General features: G+C 44.7%; 3 protein-coding genes across 4 annotated transcripts in view; all 3 read right to left on the bottom strand.

The window, feature by feature from the left end:
* Window positions 1–36: 36 nt before the first annotated feature.
* LOC135081763 (uncharacterized) lies at window positions 37–2,452 on the bottom strand. 2 transcript variants are annotated; one of them, XM_063976554.1, is made up of 4 exons: window positions 2,326–2,452; window positions 1,978–2,088; window positions 1,487–1,688; window positions 37–407 (listed from the first exon to the last, which is right to left on the bottom strand). In XM_063976554.1, exons 1-4 carry the CDS (start codon window positions 2,428–2,430, stop codon window positions 334–336), a joined length of 492 nt encoding a protein of 163 aa, XP_063832624.1. In that variant the 5' UTR covers window positions 2,431–2,452; the 3' UTR covers window positions 37–333. The 2 variants fall into 2 exon arrangements, 1 of the variants encoding a protein (XP_063832624.1); XR_010259257.1 differs by lacking the exons at window positions 1,487–1,688; window positions 1,978–2,088; window positions 2,326–2,452 and adding an exon at window positions 842–932.
* A 670-nt stretch (window positions 2,453–3,122) lies between these two features.
* On the bottom strand, window positions 3,123–6,271 carry LOC135081886 (uncharacterized protein DDB_G0283697-like). Its single transcript, XM_063976670.1, has 9 exons — window positions 5,961–6,271; window positions 5,354–5,460; window positions 5,050–5,142; window positions 4,867–4,936; window positions 4,698–4,789; window positions 4,411–4,548; window positions 4,195–4,309; window positions 3,332–4,126; window positions 3,123–3,254 (listed from the first exon to the last, which is right to left on the bottom strand). Exons 1-9 carry the CDS (start codon window positions 6,087–6,089, stop codon window positions 3,123–3,125), a joined length of 1,671 nt encoding a protein of 556 aa, XP_063832740.1. The 5' UTR covers window positions 6,090–6,271.
* Window positions 6,272–7,819: 1,548 nt separating this feature from the next.
* Window positions 7,820–20,766, bottom strand: part of LOC135081885 (trithorax group protein osa) — a 106,924-nt gene continuing 93,977 nt past the window's right edge. Inside the window, exons 13-19 of the mRNA XM_063976669.1 lie at window positions 19,973–20,060; window positions 18,627–18,867; window positions 16,375–16,467; window positions 13,613–13,906; window positions 11,255–11,323; window positions 9,960–10,252; window positions 7,820–9,751 (exon numbers count right to left, since the gene is read on the bottom strand). Of these exons, the coding sequence (XP_063832739.1) occupies window positions 8,176–9,751; window positions 9,960–10,252; window positions 11,255–11,323; window positions 13,613–13,906; window positions 16,375–16,467; window positions 18,627–18,867; window positions 19,973–20,060 (2,654 nt within the window). The 3' untranslated portion in view covers window positions 7,820–8,175. The remainder of the gene's footprint in view (window positions 9,752–9,959; window positions 10,253–11,254; window positions 11,324–13,612; window positions 13,907–16,374; window positions 16,468–18,626; window positions 18,868–19,972; window positions 20,061–20,766) is intronic.

Here is a 20,766-nt window from a genome sequence, read left to right as displayed (position 1 = left end):
GTACCTAAATGTAGAGCTACCGCTAAATTAAAAATATTTTTGAATTTTCAAGACGTTTATTTCTGTAACTTACAAAACAAAATTTACAAAAACACTTGTAAACAAACTTACTTACAAACCTAATAATTTAGTTTTTCGTTACAAAAACTATTTGCTTATGTTTTTCGAGTAATGCACGCTTCCATTTTGCCATTCAAGTTCATTTCGAAGTTTAACTAAAATTTCATTTTCATCGAAATGCTTTCCGAATTTCGCGTGTTTTACTTGTTTCGTTACAAAATTTTATGATTTAGTTGTTGTAAATTACAATAGTTTGGTTTTCTTGTGTAGGTTTCATCTTTTTCTGTGCCTATGTTCAGAACGAGCGGCGCTGGGTTTCGAAGATTTCTCTTTGTACCTCGAGTCGTCTATAACAAGGATAATCCGGAATTAAAGTTAAGTTTTATGGCCGACTTTCAGGGGTCTGATGACAAACAAGTTCTGAAAGAAGTATGTAGGTATATCAATAACCTTCTAAAAAAGAATCGTTTTTGTAAAAAAAAAAAACACGAAAAAGATACAAGAACTGCAATGAGCGCAACCGTTTCTAAACTATGTTTAAAAATGACTGCTCACGAAGAAAATATCCGAGGCACTCTACTCCTGCAAGATGCTACTCAGAATCACTATGCCTAGTTTGTCGACAATACCTTTGCGGTCTGCTGCTCTCCTTCGCTCGTGATTAACTAAATAAGATGTGAAGAATTGACCGCAATTTTCTCAGCAATTTCTTTGTACCGCACAGTCTGCCTAGTTTCCTAGCTGGTACAAGTCTATAGATAAAATATGCAATATCACTGACCTCTATCCTTATGCCGATGACGGCGGTCGCGGTCACGGTCGCGGTCCCTGGATCCACGCGAGTCAGGCGAGGAGCGGCGTCGCGGGGTGTCTCGCGCGCCCTCGCCGCACCACCACCAAGCAGAGTGGCTAGACGCTCTATTACCGCAGAGACCTACTCAGTGCTATGCCTAGTTTGTCGACAAAACTTTCGCGGTCTGCTCTTCTCCTGATTGACTAAATAAGATGTGAAGGCCGCAATTTTCTCAGCAATTTCTTTGTGCCGCACAGTCTGCCTAGTTTCCTAGCTGGTACAAGTCTATAGATAAAATATGCAATATCACTGACCTCTATCCTTATGCCGATGACGGCGGTCGCGGTCGCGGTCGCGGTCTCTGGATCCACGCGAGTCAGGTGAGGAGCGGCGTCGCGGGGTGTCTCGCGCGCCCTCGCCGCACCACCACCAAGCAGATTGGCTAGACGCTCTATTGCCGTAGAGACCTACTCAGTGCTATGCCTAGTTTGTCGACAAAACTTTCGCGGTCTGCTGTTCTCCTGATTGACTAAATAAGATGTGAAGGTCGCAATTTTCTCAGCAATTTCTTTGTGCCGCACAGCCTGCCTAGTTTCCTAGAAGTCTACAGATGAAATATGCAACATCACTGACCTCTATCCTTATGCCGATGACGGCGGTCGCGGTCACGGTCGCGGTCTCTGGAACCACGCGAGTCAGGCGAGGAACGGCGTCGTGGGGTGTCTCGCGCGCCCTCGCCGCACCACCACCAGGCAGGCGGGGCAGACGCGCGGGGACGCAACGGGGAGCCCCCGCCGGGGTATCCTGCGGGTAGGTGGGGCATGCCCCCCGGCATCTGGGAGAAAATAATAAAATTTATATTAGATTCGCAAGGCTAGAGTCAAACCACCTCACTTCACTGTACTCGACGCACGTAGCTACTGACCTACTGAGAAACTTATTTCTTTTTTAATTTATGAACTCTTACATTATCAGACTACTTACTACACTATACACTTCTGTTGCATAATAGCAGCTAAGCTGGGATTCCAACTAATTTACTGTAGTTTCGTCGTACATCGTATCAAAAAACATTTGAATATACTTAGAACACAATGTGATACAGAATTTAACATTGCTCCCACCTGCGGGTAGTTTGGAGGCAGTCGGTATGGCGCGGGAGGCACGCTACCCTCGCCCTCTGCGCAAGTAATGGGCGCGGCAGGCAGACGTGTAGGACTTTCAGGCGGCACGAACTACAAACATTTGTAAATTATATCCCAGAGTTAAATTCCAAAATCTCGAGTCACATTTGCACAGAATACTTTGGATACATGTAACTCTGACTGATTCACATAAAAAGTTGAAACGAGCAAAAAGTCACGAGACAGGTATGATTTGACGATTAGGAAACTAAGTACATTGTAGTCCAGACAAATAAATGAAAAATAATTTTGAGTTGTACAATATTGACTCTCATCAGACATGTATACCTGCTGCTTGGTGATGGTGACCTGCTGCTTGAGGCTGTTAAAGTCGCTGCTCATCTCGCGGTAGCGCTGCAGGCATTCCTGCCACATGCTCGCCATCTCAGCCATCTCGGACCTTTGCTTGTTGATCTCTTCCTATAAACGAACCACTACATCAACCATCGTCGGCTCATTTAGTCTCAGTCGGAGTAGGACGGTAGAACGCACTCTCTAATTTAAGTACCAGAGGTGAATGGATTTGGCCCACACTCCTTATGATGACTAGACTGGTTTGAAGAGTTTGAAGTTTTCACATTTGCCTCTTAATCTGTCTATTACGGTATCGAAGGGAAAAGTGGGGATGATCATATTCTACTACGCCGGTACCACATGACTGACTAAATCAATACATTTTTGAAAATGAGTAAGTACACAAGTCTGGATGCAAGTCGCTACAAACCGGTCAATATGTAAATCATTAAGGAAGGCTATGTTCTGCCTTAGATATTCTATGGCTTAGATGATGATGATTTATAGACTTGGCAACATATGTATAAATTGAAGGGTGATAAATAACCATAAGCCGAGCATCGGTGTCGCCAACGTCCCGGGCCACGGTCTCGTATCGGCGCATGCACTCGCGCCACAGACGCAGCTGCGCCGCCGCCGACTCTTGGGCGTTGGCCGCCGACTCCTAAAAAGTTCAGTAATGGTACATAACTTCAGCAGGGCAGTTTTTAGCCTACTAGAGGTACTGGGCTTTATAAAGGACCAAGAGTGTCTTTTACTCTAAAGTTACGTTTTCTTCAAGAAATCTACAGTTAGAATATGTCTTCGCTCACGTGAACGGATTTCGTCTGTCCTTGCGTCGACATCCCTTTGAAACAACGCATCAGCTCTTTCCACAACTTCATCATTTTGTCCATAGCTTCCCTTTGCTCCGCAATTTCTTGCTGCAATAATTATTTTATTATATACAACTCATGACCAAGTACCTACTTGTAATGTAAAATGTCTGCGGATTACTTACTTTGACTACTCTCAGGTAATTACTCTTTCCGCTAACAGTGCTGTTCTCTCCGTCGGCAACACTTAGCCCTGAATCTCTTTCCCGTTCTGAATACCTATCCCTGTCTCTATCCCTGTAATCGTCATCTCTCGACGCGACGGATGTCCGCTCGAATCGATCCAAGTTTCGTTTCACGCGACGATCTTTACTCGGCAAATACCGATCACGAGGATCCATGTGCTTCTCTTCATAATATTTGTCTCTTTCATCATAATGCTTCTCCTTATTGTTATCGCTTCTAGCAGTGCGTCTACAATACTTCTCGTCGTCAGGATACCCATCTCTTGAAACCTCGAAACTCCTGCTGGTTTTTTGATCGTAATACCTCCTCTTATCATTTTCGTAATGCTTTTCTTTCGCGAATTCTCTATCATAGTCTCTGTAATCTCTATTATCAGGAGCTCGAGATCTGTAGCCGTGGTCCAAGTGATTCCGGGGATTTTCAGGGGGATAATCGGGGTATCTGTCATCGTCGACGTTTCTCATCTTTGACCGAGTCATATTGAGTTTGCTGGAATATTTAGCGACGTCTTTGTCGTAACAGCAGTTGCATTTATCTTTGTCGGGCCGTGGATTGGCCGGTATCCGCTCGTGGCTGTAGACGCGGCCGCGGCAGTTGTCCTGGCTGCGCGTCTTGCACACGTTCTCGCGGGAATGCTCGTGGCTGCGCAGGCGCACAGGGTGGTGGTCTACGTCATAGGAGTCGCGACGGGACACCACTTCGCACTGCAGTGACTTATGGCTGAGAGTTCGAGGCTGAAAGTTACATTTATGAAAAAACTAGATACTTATTCACATTGTATTTATAACTCAAACGAACTTACCACAGGGTTAGCGTACGCAGTAGACTTCGCGTTCAACTGAGAGCATATCTTCGCAAAGGTTTCGAAGAGAACAGCCTGATCAACTGCTGGAGCTACTGCCTCCTCTTTCTTAGGCCTGAACATGAAAAAATCACAAAAATACGCTTTGTAGAGCCTTGCGATGTCAGCACAGGTTACGTCTGGGAAGATTGTGAGCGGTTGGTATACTGAACTGACCTGTCCCGCTCCCTAGAGGCGTCGTGATCGTGGCGCCGGCGGTGGCGGTGGCGGTGCTCGCGGTGGCCGGAGACCTCGCGTTCGTGCTCGTGGCTCATCCGCCGGTCTTCGTGACGACGAGAGTGGCGCTCGCGTTGCCTATATTTGACGTGCGTCAGAGCGATTTTTAAAAACCAAACAAAAAACTGAGGATCAATCTAGCAACGAATAGGTTAGTCCGATGCCGGCTATTGTCGCCTATACCTTTACTTTACTTATGTACCTAAGCATGAGTAGCAGACGTTTACCTCTTTTTGTCCCTTTTGATGGCTTCTTCTAAGAAAGCATAGATGAATGAATCTTGATCTTGCGGAATGGAGTCTATAGCGCCGTCGGCCTCCTAAAATTATAATGCATGGTCTATTATAGGCCTCCTCAAAGAAGTACGTGTATGTTCCTTTTATTGAGGTAAGGTACCTGATGCGGCGAAGTGGAGCGTGGAGTCGAGACTAGACCAGCTTTGAGTGCTAAGGAGACGCCGTCCCTTCTGTAGACAAAATACACTTTAGACTTACTGAATGCTAAGGGCTAACAGAGCAGACTACTGTAATGATGTCAACTACGGGACATATTGTAGAAAGATATGAAAATAAATCATACGTGCTGCGCCGATGCCGGCGCGGCGAGCGACACGAGTGGCGGGTGTCGCCGCGGCCTGGCGAGCGGGACACCGAAGGGCTGCTGTCCCGATCTCTACACGTACAGGAGGAAACGTAAAATGATGACCGAAAGCAAAAAAAAAAACTAAACTTGCACTTTCACAATCGATTCTCAGCTTATTCTCGAAAAAAAGTATGATATACCTGACAGAAGAATACTACCTGAGTATTGCTAGTTTCCCATCTTACTTGGTGTAAGATATCTACTTAAATAAATAATAGAAAATAAAAGGAATAGCAGGAACCTTTTGGGGTCCACATTGTCTCCGGTGACGGCGACCGTCTGCGCCGTGGGAATGTCTTGCAGGCTCGCCTTGGCCGAGGACACGCGCATCACTGTTGCTTGACAACCCTATTTGAAATAATAATTTTATTTCCCTAATTTTTACAAGAGTGAGCACTGCCAGGTATTTTAACAATAGAGAATGCAATAGTGAACTCATGTTTAGTGCATGCAAGAACTGAATCTTTTTCTTTCTAAAACCAATCTGTTTGCTGCAAACACATTCATAAAGACTCACTGCTCGCTACACTACAGCAATGAGGATGAGAGAATAAACCTCGCGCACCACTCAAGTATAACTGATGGGAACAGAGTAACCGAATTTTACCTAACAACTCGCATCAACAATACTTGATTATCTTACGCCCGTATTCACAAACACTATGTACTTACTATGAGGTCACACAGTGCGCGTGGACGCACCAAGGTGACACATGAACCAATCATAAGAGCTCTATTTAACGCTATGCGTTCGATTTTCTGGCTTCACATGCAAGCATCGTTTGTAAATACGAGCGTTATTGCTGAATCACGTGGCTATATGGTCATGGTATACCAATCATACTTACGCTTGTAGAGTCATCCGTGGCTATGGAGTTCGAGTCGTCCAGTCCTTCCCGCTTCTTCCTGGTGCGCTTGCGTTTCGAGGCGTCGAATACTTTGAACAATTTTTTACTATCGCTCGACTGACACTCCATCGCAGGTAATCGATAGGATCACGCGACATCAGACTAACAAAACTACACTAAAACAGTACTTTACTATTTTCATCGCTGTAACTTAAAATTGTGATATAGAATACCTATTGCTAACGTTATACGAAAAGGGAATTTTAAATATAAATCAAACCAAACATTCACGGATAGTGATGGGTGACAAATCAGTAGGAATAGTTGAATAACGAATTTTGAGACACATGTCAATTATTCTTAGCTGCCAGAAAAGTATGATTAATTCTGATAAGAATACGACGCACTGCATCAACTGCATCAGAATCCTAAAAAATCAGTTTTGTAAAACCGACTGATAACAGGATACTTTATAATATCCCGAATTTTGAAAACCCTTTGTTCCCGTTGAGTCACACCATTTTGAGTAACACTGTTGCCCATTGGTAAATAGAATTACTGATAAATAGTAACACAAACGGGCTACGCGCGTTATAATTCTTTGATTTTCTGTTGGCCCAACGGTTGACTGGAAGAGAATGCCATATGGCATTAAGTTCGCCTATTTTACTTCTTCCACTCTTATCACTTGGAGCTTTCAGTAACAGACCTAAATTCACGCAGAAACTGGGAACTACTAGAACTATTCCATGATCTTACTCCACTATGAATGAAAACCCTTGTTAGGCAATGGGGATCGAACCCATTGACTTTAAAAATAGTAGGAAAATAAAAAAAATAACTTTCATACAATCGAATAACCCTCATTTCCAACTCGACAGAACTTTACTTTTCCATATTGCATTACTTACTTACCATCATTGATTTGGAAGCTTTACTATGGATTTGGTCCCATTTACTTACTACTATACTAGGACAGCATTTTTTACCAAATGCGTGCAATGAAAGCCAGGCGGTTCAAGAAAAAAGCCAACAACATTAATTCATTTTTCTTATTTTTACTTCCAAGTCTATCAAAGCGACCATTTTCATTTAAGTTTATGGAAACCCTTTTGAAAGGCAGTACTAAATTTAAATTACGCGCCAAATTCCATTCACGTGTATTTCTTGTTGAAATGTCAAACTGTGCTTATTTTTCGCGCCAAAATAAACTTTACTCCTGTGCAGATTTTTTGTTGCAAAGTTTTGCCAAACCTAGCCAACTAAATTAGTTATTCGCATAAAATAAAATAAAAGGAATAGCGCGCGCCTACAATAATATAGCATCAATTTCTCCACTAGCTGTTTTGTGCCTTGTGTTTCTCTGCCGGAGCAGCAGTTACAGGCATAAGAGAAAGTTTTATAAGTAGTGTTTTTTAGAGCTATTGTAGATTACCGGCGACGACAGCACGTTTTGCAGTTAGCATATTATAATCTCAAATAAATAATATCATTTCACTCTTTTAGAGCAACTCAAATCAAAATGGAGCGACGGAAAGGGTGCATCTATCGTTCCACTAGGTATATACAGGTACATAACAGGTTTTCTAACAAAGGGATAATATACTAAAGGGTAGGGCAAAGGGTTTTTATTTCATATTTTTTCCCCTCATTTTAATTATTTTTTGTGTGAATAGAAATGAGTCATCAAAACAATAACAAAAAATATATTATCCCCCAATTTACGGTAAAAGAAATAAGGCCCCAAAGGTAATTTTAAAAATTCTGATATACTTGCTTCTGTTTTTATTTTAAAATGTGAATTTTAAACGAGGTTTACAAAATCATAAAATGCCAATTCACAAAATAAATAAATAAAATTCAGATTCAATTTCAATATATTATAGATTATTGTAATAATTCACATTAAACTTAATTAAAACTTATAGCCCACATAAGCTCCTCACACTCTCCACTACGTATTCTCTTATAGACAAAGGCGCTAAAGGTACTCGGTATAAAATCTCCATCATAAAACCAATAAACAGATTCAAGTCCCATTTTATTATAAAAATCAAAATTACGAGTTATAATACATCTTTCTTCGATCGAACAATAGAAATCGTAATGCACATCGACATTCTCGTAAATAAATCATCACGGACATAAATAACAAAACCGGAGGGGCTAACAGTCCGGCCGGCGCCCCCTATGTACACGGCGCGTGACGTCACACTCAGTCGCGCGCCTGCGCCAGCGCGAACAGCACGCCCGCCAGCTCGTGCGCCACCTTCTGGTCCAGGATCTGGCTCATCACCAGCGCCAGCAGCCGCCGCTCGTGCCGCCGCAGCAGCGGCCGGTTCTCCGCGTGCCCCGCCAGCCGCCGCAGCGTGGCCGCCGCGCGCCGCAGCATGTCCAGCGACGTGCCCATCGCGTCCGGGTTGTCGCGCAGCGCCGCCACGCCGTGCTGGTTCACCACGCCCAGCGCCGCGTGCTCGGCGCGCTCGATGAACGCCACCAGCTGCGCCACGGCCGCCGCCTGCGCCGCCACCTCGCGCGCCGCGCCGCCGCCCGCGCCCGCCAGGTAGTGCAGCAGGTTCACGGCGAACTCGCGCACCACCGGCCGCTCCGGCCGGCACAGGTCGCGCGCCAGCCCCGCGCACAGCGCGCCGATGCGGCCGCGCGGCGGCGTGGCCAGCACCAGGTCCACGTTGGCGTCCGTCACGCACAGCTTGCACAGCGCCTCCAGCGCCAGGCGGCGCGGCGACAGCGGCGAGCCGGCGTGCGCGGCGGGCGGCGCGTCGCCGGCCACGGCCGCCGGGCACACGCTCCAGTGCAGCAGCCCGTCCAGCAGCGGCCGCGCCACGGCCTCGGGCTGCGCCGCCAGCTCCACGCCGCCCGCCACGTTGGCGCAGCACACGAGCGCGTCCTCGCGCAGCTGCGCCAGCGCGTCCCACCACCACTCGGCGGCGCCGCGCAGCGACGAGCAGCAGGCGTCGGGCTCGGCGTCGTCGCGCGCCGGCTCGTAGGCGCGCGCGCGGGCGGCGCGCGGCGCGTGCTCGTGGTGCAGCAGCAGCAGCTTGCCGGCCAGCGCCAGGAAGGCGCCGGAGCGCGAGAACTCGGCCTCGTTGCCGGGCACGAACGTGAGCCCGCGCAGGATGTTGGACAGCGCCACGCAGCGCTTGGCGAGCGCGTCGCGCGTCTCGTCCACGAGGTTGAGGCTGGGCTCGTCGCGCGTGTAGCACTCGTCCTCGTAGTCCTCGAGGCGGCGGCGCTTGAGCACGCCGGCCGGGTCGCGCACCTGCAGCGCGGGCCGGCGCTCGCGCTCGGGCTCCAGCTCCATGGGCTCGGCCTCGAGGTTGTCCGCGTCGGGCGCGGCGGGGGCGGGGGCGGGTGCGGGCGTGGCGGCCGACGCGGGAGTGGCCGCCGCCGCGGGCGCGGGCGGGCTGGGCGCGCGGCGGCCGGGCAGCAGGCGCGCGAAGGGCAGGTGCAGGTAGTCGGCGCGGAAGCAGGGCACGAGGTGCGCGGCGGCGGGCTCGGCGTGCTGCCAGGGCTCGAGCACGTCGTCGAGCGCGGCGCGCGGCGCGGCGCAGGGCTCGGGCGCGAACAGCTCGTCGCCGGCGCGCAGGGTGACGGGCTGGCGGCGGCGCGTCTCGAGCGTGTAGTTGTCGCCGGCGAGCACGCGCACGCGCTCGGCGGGGTCGGGCGGCTCGAGGCGGCGGCGCGCGGCCCGCGGCGGCGTGGGGCTGGCGGGCCGCGCGTACCAGGGGGTCTCCTCCGTCGTCGGCGCGTCGAACACTTCACTTAAACTTCTGTAAATTAATTAGGGCGGTGATCAGCACAAATATTACGAGTTACATTCATTCACATCTTTAATATTAGTAATTTGTAAATACAAATCGCGCTATCCTCTCATGGTAAGCTAAATATGCTCAAATCAAATCCTGAATCAAACCCGCGTTCTTCGGATCACGAGTCGCAAAATCACAATTGGAGTCATATCGAGTCCGAGCGGCTCACCTGTGAAAGTGTTCCAACAACAGGTCGAGCAGGCCGGGCATGTGCTGCAGCCCGAAGTAGCCTATGCAGTTGTCGTCGAACAGCAGGATGTTGAGGATGTCGAGCGCCCAGCACGTCTCGGCCAGCAGCCCGGACTTGAGCGCCATCATGATGCGCCAGGCGTCCACCGGCGCCACGTCGGCCTTGGTGAGGCGGCGCCGCTTGTCGCCGGTGGGCAGCGCCGCCTCCACACATTCCGCGGGGAACGTCATTTCTCGCTTTATCTGCCCGCCCGCCATTCCTGACGGTGTGCTCTGTAAATAAACGTCGATTGGTCAGGGATTTGCGGCAATATCCATATTCACCGTACACCTAACCTAGATGGACGAGTAAACGATTAACATTCTTGTATAGTCTGGTCCGTGAGCACGTAGAATTTTGTCCAATGACCCCAAGCTACTGTGCGACGGGCGCCCGCAGTGAGTGTGCGAGCGCGACAGCAACATAATTACACGCGAGCGATAAGGATGGGTAGCTTGGGGTTATTGGACAAAATTCTACGTGCTCATGGACCAGAGGCTTTAGTATGTTTCGACCAAATCAGGATTTGATGTTCATAAATATTGATCGTTTCAAGCATCTCTAAAGCGTTGCCACATACTGAATCACTAACCACTGCCAGAAGTTTCCGAAGAGGTAATTTGAGGCAATAGATAGAATGTTGTCTGCATAACTTGACCACAGTTTCAAGAAGCTATTTTTTGTGGACCAACCTTATTGCATGATAGAATCTGCCCTAGAACTAGGTGCTACGCTAACCTTTCAGTGGCCGTAATTAGTATGTGCGGAAACACAAAAAAATTAAAAGCGGGCATGGCATGCTATGAATATAGGACTCGTGAGTGTGTATGGGGATAGTAGGTCCCAATCACCACGTTACTATAACTATGATGTTAGACAGCTTATTTTTTATTTTGATGCGTATGTTGCCCTTGTACTTTTTATTTACCGTAGTAAATATCTCAACGTGATAGATGAAACTTTATTTTTCCCATTCACCACGTAAGGGCAGAAACTGCGTTAAGCTGGCCCCGGCGCGGTTTCATACAAAAGTCCCCCGCGCGGGTGCCCGCGACGGAGCACTTTGTATGAAACCGCGCCGGGGCCCGCTTAACGCAGTTTCGGGCCTAAGGCATCGTGATCGACACTAACATAATGGTTGCAACAATTTTATCCCAACTGCCACGTCAACGTGTCAGGGCAGTGTGGTGGTTGGGACCTTATTAGGGGTGGTGACATGAGGTGAATGAACTCACGGGCGATGGCGCGGCGGGGTAGGGCTCGTGCGAGGGCCGCGGCGCGCCGCCCCACGCCGCGCCGGACGTCTACAAAGCATCGACACAGCTTGGTTACTACCACTCGCCGGTTGGACACGTGAAACCACCCACGTGACCAAAATGTTCATCGACATATTTCACGTATCGTTTCGTATTAACGCCGAGCCGACCGAATGAATCTATGAGGGCTATCGTTTTAGCGCTCACCAGTTAGCGCCACTGTAGAGTAAGGTCCTGTCACTTGCTAGTAGCGAAGACAGTGGCACCAACTGGTGAGCGCGAAAGTGGTAGGAGGACTATCGTATTTGCACTCATCAAGATGGCGCCACTGTAGAGTAAGGTCCTGTCAATCGCCAGGGGTGCCAACTGTTAAGTATAAAAACGATAGCCCTCATTATGTTGCTGTCGCGACTGTGCGAGGGGCGCCCGCAGTGAGTGTGCGAGCGCGACAGCAACATAATTACGCGCGAGCGATAGGGACGGGTAGCTTGGGGTCATTGGACGGGATTCTACGTGCTCACGGACCAGGCTTTACCACTAGTACCACTCGCCGGTTGGACACATGAAACCACCAACGTGACCAAAATATTTATCGAAGTATTTCACGTATCGTCTATGGAAACACCGAGCCAACCGAATGAATTGTTACACCGTGGGTGATCGTATCGTGATTTCAAACGTGAGTAATGTCATAGCGTGAATACATTACATTCACTATGTAACCATAATTTTTAAGTCATTAATGCCCGTATTCACAAACATTACTATGAGGTCTTACAGTGCGCGTGGACGCACAGGGTGAAACACCAACCAATCACAGAGCTCTATTCAACGCTGTGCGTTCGATTTGCTACTTCACTTAAGCAAGCATCGTTTGTGAATAAAGGCGTCATGACGTGTCATTTACATTCCCTATCACTATTGACATGTTTTAGTTAAGTGAATATTGAATCGAGAACTGCGATATTATGTATCCGAGTTATTTTAAATTCCCACAATCATGGTAAACTACTTAAGCATAAAATAGCTATGAAATATTATTACATAAGATTTTATTGCTATGTTTACCGGCGAGCTTCGCCACTCATCGACCATGATCGTGAGAGACTGCAGTTAATATACTAGAAAGAAGCAGAGCGAAGTGCAAACTGTACCTCTAGCAAGACAAACTTTCGACTTCGAATCGTTTGCGTGTTCGAATGACCATCAAAAGATTTAGTATGAATACTTTTACAGCGCTCCTGTAATAAACGTGACGAAAGTGAACTTAGGCTTCTTATACAGGGTGTTAGGTAAATGGATATATGACCCAACACTAGCCTATGTTAACATGGGCATATAAATGGTATGGTGAAGTCAGAAAATTGATATCTTCATTTTAATCATTTTAATTATTTTAATTTTCATATAAATCGGATTTTATAAAATTTATTGGTATGAAAATTTAAAAAAAATAAATGATGATATCTCTGACTTCACCATACCATTTATATGCCCATGTTAACATGGGCTAGTGTCGGCTCATATACCCATTTACCAAATACCCTGTATAAGAGCGGCTCGACAAAATTCGAATTCAATTTTGAGATCAAAATTGAGATCGTCACGTTATCGTTGAAAAGGTGGCGACAGCTGCCGTTGCCACTGCCGTCGACTATGAGCGGCTCGTGTTTATGAACACTTAGTATGAGGAATGGTAGTACGAAACTAATTTTGACAATCGAGATCGTCACGTTATCGTTGAATTCGAATTTTGTCGAATACGCAAACGATTTGAAGACGAAAGTTTATAGTGCTAGAGGCAATAAACCTATTAGACTAAGAGCTAGTGAACGTCAGACCTACGTCATTTTATAAAAGCTGAAAGTTTGTCAGAATGTTGGTATAAGTACCCTAACATTGCAAAAAGAAATGCTGTGTATACCTGTAATTGAGGTCATATACGTATCATGTGTTAAACCATGTTAAAATGTATGAACTGTATTATGTATGTGACTTTGTTGGTGTACCTAATAAATAAATAAATAAATAAATAAATAAATCATGAAGTTTGGGTCATCGTGGCTTTGGCAGCTATCCTAAAAAAACTGTCTGGCAAGGAGTTGGAACTGTCAAAACTGTCTGGCTGATGAGGAAACTACTTCTAATTATTGCCCTTATTTCATATAGAACTTTATGATTTACCAATATTCTATCCTATATTAGGAGCATACGCTAACAAACTTTCAACTTTTATAAAATGACGTAGGTCTGGCGTTCACCAGCTCTTACTCTATATGGGAGAATCGGGAGATGGTAGCATGTGATGTCTATACTAATACTATATCAGTATCTCACCTGTGGCTGGTAGGGTTGGTGCGGCCAGGCGGGCGGCGGCTGCGCGGGCGGCGGCGGGCGCCAGGGCGGCTGCGGCGAGGGCGGCTGCGCGCGCGGGAAGGCGGCGGGCCAGGCGGGCGGGAAGCGCGCGGCCGCGGGCCCCGGCCCGGCCGTCGGCGCGCCCGGGCCCGGCGGCCCGCCGCCCGGCGCGACCGGGCCCGCGTACCCGTCTGCCTTAGCGAAGTCCGGGTGCCGTCGCGGCGTGCCCGCGGGCGGTTGGACTCCCGCGCCCGCTCCGATCGCCTTGCCGCCGTACTGTGGGCGCGTTGGATGACAAATTAGTGATGTTACGATGGTGGCTCGAAGACCCTGCGTTCGAACGTTTGACCGTGAAGTTACTCTAGCTGTAGCATTTTTTCGTACATTGTATTTTTTTGTTTTTTAATACTGGATGTTTTTAATAAAAACTCATAAAATACTGCAATAAAGGTATTTAATTATATTATTAAATATTATTTTCAGCTCTTATCAAGAATATACCCGAGCTAGATGTTAAGAGGTCTAACGATCGAAATTATAAGTATAGCTTGAAAATTCAGGGTCTATCGAAAAAATAACAAAAAAGTGTTGATACACTGCAAGTGCACCCAAAATGTGGACGATTATTTTGATGATATTATTACTTACACACGATTGACTCGATCGAACGCTTTAAATACAGTGTGAGTCACGTTAAAGTGTACATATCAAAATAGATGAAACTAGACCTATTTTTATCGACAAAAAAGAGGTCAAAAATTTTTTGAGATTTTTTTTTAATTTTTTATAGAATTTTTTTTCTTTCAATTACTTATTGTAAAGAAAACATAATAACTTTTAAACTAAGCGGTATATCTTGATACAATAAAAACAGTAACAATGCTAAATAACAGGCAATACTAAAAAAATACATAAAATACACAAAAAAGGCCAACAAATAATAAAAAATTATACTTTTTGAAAAAAATCCGCTTAAAAATTCGTGTTTTTTTGGTTATTTGATAAATTTCTCCAAAAAATGCCCCTATAACAGGTAGTTTTTATTACTTTGTATTATTCTCTATCATATTACCTTCGTAAAACAAAAAAATACATGTCTCTATCCCTATCACAACGTTTGCAATGATCGTTTGAACTAAGCCTCTCCGGGCGCGCCATTCAACGCTTCGTTAACAACAAAACTGAAAATGGCTCTAGATTTGTAATTTTGATAAAGACAAGTTAGATTTCAAATAAAAACAAAAGATTTCGAGGTAAATTAAACATTTTAGTTAAAATTAAAATTGTCTCTACCTGTAGCGGAGAATAATGTTGTGGCAGGCCTTTGTTCAAACGATCATAGCAAATGTTGTGATAGGGATAGAGACATGCGATTTTTGGTTTTACAAAGATAATACGATAGAAAATAATACAAAGTAATAAAAACCACCGGTTATAGGGGCATTTTTTGGAGAAATTTATAAAATAACCAAAAAAACACGAATTTTTAAGCAGATTTTTTTCAAAAAGTTTCATTTTTTATTATTTGTTGGCATTTTTTGTGTATTCTATGTATTTTTTTAGTATCGCCTGTTATTTAGCATTATTACTGTTTTTATTTTATCAGGATATACCGCTTAGTTTAAAAGTTATTACGTTTTCTTTACAATAAGTAATTTGAAGAAAAAAAATTCTATAAAAAATTAAAAAAAAATCTCAAAAATTTTTTGACCTCTTTTTTGTCGATAAAAATAGGTCTAGTTTCATCTATTTTCATATGTACACTTTAACGTGACTCACACTGTATATAAAAAAATACATACAAACATAAGTAAAAATACACTCGATCGAGTCATACCGTAATTAAAAAGCTACATAACCATACTTATAGCTAAGCTTACATGAAATATGTGAAAGCATGCACATGATTTAGTGATCAAAAATTTGTCGTCAGATAAGCCACCACCACACACTCTATACCTTTACTTCCATATTGTGATTATTTGTTAAATTTTGAAAGAGCCATCGGACGAATTTAAATTTTGAGCCGTCGCCGGGGCGGATGCCCGACGAATAACAATCGTTAAGCCAATTAATTAATCACACCGCAAGCCAATTTAGTTAAACGAAAACAGAAGAAAATTAACAGTGATAGCTTAAAATTTTGTCAAGCGAGTGGTATTATTCAAAAATAATTAAATGAAGCCAAAACCACGGATGAGATTGACGTCCCACCTCGATAGTCGACACGAATACATATTCATTTGACTCGTACTTGATATCATTTTAAAACTCATTTCGATGGGTGAACTGAATCGCCATCAAATATGGTTTTATCGAATGATCGAATCAAATGAACAATTTTATCGGCAAAGAGTCAAATCGATTGTTCTCATATCTAACGAATCGTTTACGGCGATAGCATGATTTTGCTTCTTTCTATTTACGTAGGATAAAACTGTCGATGGCGTGAGCGCACGTAATTAGAAAGGGACAGATAGTGCGTCTATAACCGAAACGATACGTAGATAGATACCACTTCGTGCCACGGCTATATTTCCGGCTTTGTCTCTCGCACCAGTTCAAATTAACTGTCAAGAGCGAGAAATAGTCAGAAATCGCATCGCCGAGTAGCCTAATCGAGTGGACGCTTCGCTATCGACAATCGAGGCGGGAGTGCTCGCGATTCCGTGCGGGTGAGTATGACCGGTCGCCAATCGATGGGAAGCGGTGTTGAGTGCGTGGTACAAACGGGGCGTCCGTACGTAGGGGACACGCGGGGAGGGCAGCGGCGCCACCAGCTGCCGCGCGAGCTGCGAGCTCATTATACCAGCAGCCTGGCCCTGCCCGCCCGACACCTACACACCACAACAGAGCGTCAACACTACGGCACGTGACGTCATCGCTGCAGCGATGTCTACGCTGTGTACTTGAGTCCGCCGAAATAACTTTCATTGGTGGATGGACATTTTTGGATCAGTAGTATAGTAGGCCCTAAAACTTGGTAATGATATTCCTGTATCTCTTATTTCCTTTACACTAAAGAAAAAAGAAGCTTAAATCTATAATGTATGTTTTACCAATGTATAAAATAACTTATCACATAAAAATTTCTAACTCTTATTTCATCCATGCAGAGTTTAAAAGCTACATTTTCTAAACACAAATCATACTATTCTAAGATATAATTTGGTTTCCAATACATATCCTATTCGATTCCAAATTAGATGGTAGAGGGAATCATTTTAAAGTCATGCCCTGACACAGTATCACAGTACGATACGTAAAGCACATTTCTGCATACGTCCACAATAATTGCTTTCATGCAGTCCATGCACGGAAGACATACACTGACATTACAAACATACATCGTATAATAAATATTGAAAAATTCTCTAGATAAAATAATAAAGCAAATATAGGGGAATTAACAATAACAAATATTTTGACTTTAATAATACTAGATATAGAACTTGCATATCAAAATAGGTCGTGCATACAGTCGTACCCATCATCCTATTTACTAACTGAAACTGAAATTCATTTCTGGAAACGATTTACGTATCTTTACTTTCCTAGCAATGTTATTTTCCAAAAGTAAATGTCAGTTTTCATTAAAACAGAGATTGATCAGTGTTGGCTAGGATAAAAAAAACATGGTATTTATCATGCATAACAATATATAATAATAACAAACAATAGTTTGACACGAAGTTTTTAAACTTATAAAATACTAAACTAGCCAAGACTGACAATTAGTAAGAAGTTGGATCATCGTAAACGCCTCCATCCTTCCTATCCATATAACGAAATTGATTGATTTAACAGATATTTTATTTTGACACTAAGATTCAGAGTTGCGTGTACGATGTTTCAATCGTATTCAGTGCCGTAACCAGGGCTCAGGCACAGGATGCAGTTATAGCAGATAACTAGCATTTGGCGTATAAGAGCATTTTTGGGTGATTTCACGGCGAGGATTTAGCCGCGAGATCGTGGCGAGGGCGAAGAGGGTATTTGACACCACCAATCATACTTTTCACAAAACCACTCTGTCCCATTTAATTTGTATGGCAATACTTGCATGTGACGCAATGACGTGACAATTTGGTCAACTCAATGAAACTTCTTTTTTTTTTCAATTCCAATGCAACTAAAAATCTTAATTTACAGGTATGTAATTAAAAATTAAGTTTTTAAGACCAGAAGGAAGTGTCTTTTTAAAAAAAGTAGTGCTTTAGAATTATTGGGGAATGGTGTCAAATATCCAATTCATTGCAAGATCGCGGCGTGCTCGCCTCGTGCTCATGGCGAGCTTGCAGCGATGTATAAATCGCGGTGATATTGCCTAAAAATAGCTAGGCTGGTTACGGCACTGATCGTAACCTAAGGCCCAGAACAGACGGTGAAGCGCAACTGCAACGAAACTGCAACTTTCTGATTTAATTCTGATGAATGAAACTGAAACTAAAAGTTTCAAACTGGTCGCGTCATGTGTGGTCTCTCAACGGACGCTATGGCAGAAACTTTAATGTAACTAAAGCCTGGTCCGTGAGCACGTAGAATCCCGTCCAATGACCCCAAGCTGCCATCCTTGTCGCTCGCACGTAATTATGTTGCTGTCGCGCTCGCACACTCACTGCGGGCGCGCGTCGCACAGTCGCGACAGCAATATAATTACGCGCGAGCGATAAGGATGGATAGCTTGGGGTCATTGGACGGGATTCTACGTGCTCACGGACCAGAGCCCCGATTACGGTAACTTTTAACGTTTCCAATCCAGACGCGCTTCTGATTCTGCGATACGATTGGTCAAAACAGCTGACGTACGCTGTTGAACGACCAATCGTATCGCAGAATCGAGAAGCGTGTCTGGATTGGAGACGTTAAAAATTACCGTAATCGGGGCTCAGGCTTTAGCAGTTGCAGTTTCGTTGCAGTTGCGTTTCACCGTCTGGGCCTAAATTAAACAATAATATAAAACGTAACATTCCGTGATCTTTAGTTGTGGACTCACCTCGTGCGGGGGCTGATGCGGCGGGTGCGGCGGATGCGGCGGGTGCGGCTGGTGCGGCTGGTGCGGGTGCGGCGAGTGCGGCGGGTGCGGGTGCGGCGCGCGGTAGTAGTCGGGGTAGGGCTGCGCGGGCGGCGGCGTGCCGGCGGGGGCGGGGCCCGCGCCCGCGCCGCCCGCGCCCGGGCCCCCGCGGTAGCCGCCGCCGTAGCCGCCGTACTGGTACTCGCCGCCCGTCCGGTACCCCCTGGGATACAAGTTAAGTTTTCATTACAAGTGTATCATCACAAAAATCGACCCTCCCGCGACAAGCACTTTCAAACGTATGCATCCCCACTTCCCACCAATATTGGCACCATTTAAAAGCCTAGTTCTAAACTTCATTTCATTAAAGGAAAGGTTTTTACCCCAAAAATGTGTCTGTAGAAGAATCCAGAGTCACTTCTTCAAAAAATAGTTATGCTTGAGCCAACTTTTATGCCTATAAAACTGTTAAGTTGGGATTAATCGCTATCGATCTGTTAAAGAGGACACGTGAGATCATTATTTGGTTTTATAACCATAAAAATGGGTCTAATTGATCCCAGAGGTTTCAAGTCACATTTATTGTATATGTTAATCGTTTATTAAGAAATTAAATGTGTTTTTCTTTAAGGATATTTATTAGGCTTTCAAATAAAACCAATATTGTTGGGGCACCATTATTGTGTCAGTAGAAACGAGTTTTCCTGTAAAACTTAGGTGGGCCGATTTTTGTGATGACCAGTGTAGTTTATTCAGTACATAGGCCCTATCCAGGGCACTTAGAGCGCTTTCACATTTAGGCGATTTAGCAGCGCGAGAAACACATGCTACCGAAAATTTCATACTAAGTGACAGCTGATACATGCCTTCACATTATAAAAACGCCGCTGCCGTGCTGCTGTCGCGCTACTAACGCTCTAATGTGAAATTGCTTTTATACATACACGTTCAAAATATTGCTTGCCATTGTAAGGCCACTTTCGCCAGCTTCGTAAACCCCAGAATACACATGAATTAACATTTTAGCTTTTAAATGCGTTTTTTTGTCAATTATTAACTTGGGTAAAGTCACGTAAAGTAAAACGATAAGGACTGTTTTAACTCTCAAAAAACTAAACAGTATTACTTTTGGATGAGATCCTACAGGTTAACCTATGCGAGTTCTAAATGGCTTTCAAACTAGCTCATTGAGTAGATTGTCGGTATAGTTAGGTCAATGTATGATCTAATTTTTTTATGCATAACAAGGCAGGTATTTGACATATCTAATTATGTTTTTATTGTAGAAAACTTTGTATAAAGAGACAAGTAATTTTTGGACATCTTACCTGTCACCGTCGGGTCCATAGGGGGGATATACTGGCCTATTGGGCTGGTAAGGAGATCCATATTCATACCCGTAACCTTGCTGGTAACCTGCAAAACAAATTCGTAAATTGCATTGAACTAAATTAATTAGATTTTTCGTTTTCTATCCAAAATAATAAGCACTAATTACACACTAACTCTTATTTACACTAGATTATACTTAACTCATGCACAAAGTTCACCACTAACATAAACAGCAAACAATAAAAATGCGGCCAAAATATGCAAAATCGCTCAACCCCTACAATACAAAACCATGATTTGCAAATAATATAACAAAAATACAAAGTTTCACAATATTTGTGAATGTAACAAGAAACAATAAGATGAAATCATGAAACCCACCAGCCATCACCACACAAACTGACCGTTACCATGTTACACTGTAATATTTTACAGTCAACGTAGCGCGTTTTTATGAGCACCGTGATATGATGGAGTTCGAGTCAACAATATCAGATGAAACATGCGATTAGTCAAATAGCAACATCGGCTGTTCCCATTCCAAACTTAAATCACACAATTTTAATCCAAGTAAAATGTGACACGCAATAATCGGCAGGGTTAATAAAAAAAATGGGCTTAGGGTTTTAAATATCGTGCGGATTTCTTAACGGACGCAGGATTGCCCCGCATGCGTAACACCCGCGTCCTTTTCATACAAGTATTTATTGTGATGCGTGGAATACGCACGCGAGACGTGCGTTAAGTGCAAATACTTGTATAAAATGACACTTGCGCAATCCCGCGTCTG

The sequence above is a fragment of the Ostrinia nubilalis genome, chromosome 20 (assembly GCF_963855985.1).
Source record: "Ostrinia nubilalis chromosome 20, ilOstNubi1.1, whole genome shotgun sequence".
NCBI classification, from domain to species: domain Eukaryota; kingdom Metazoa; phylum Arthropoda; class Insecta; order Lepidoptera; family Crambidae; genus Ostrinia; species Ostrinia nubilalis.
This window is presented reverse-complemented; position numbering and strand designations above follow the sequence as displayed.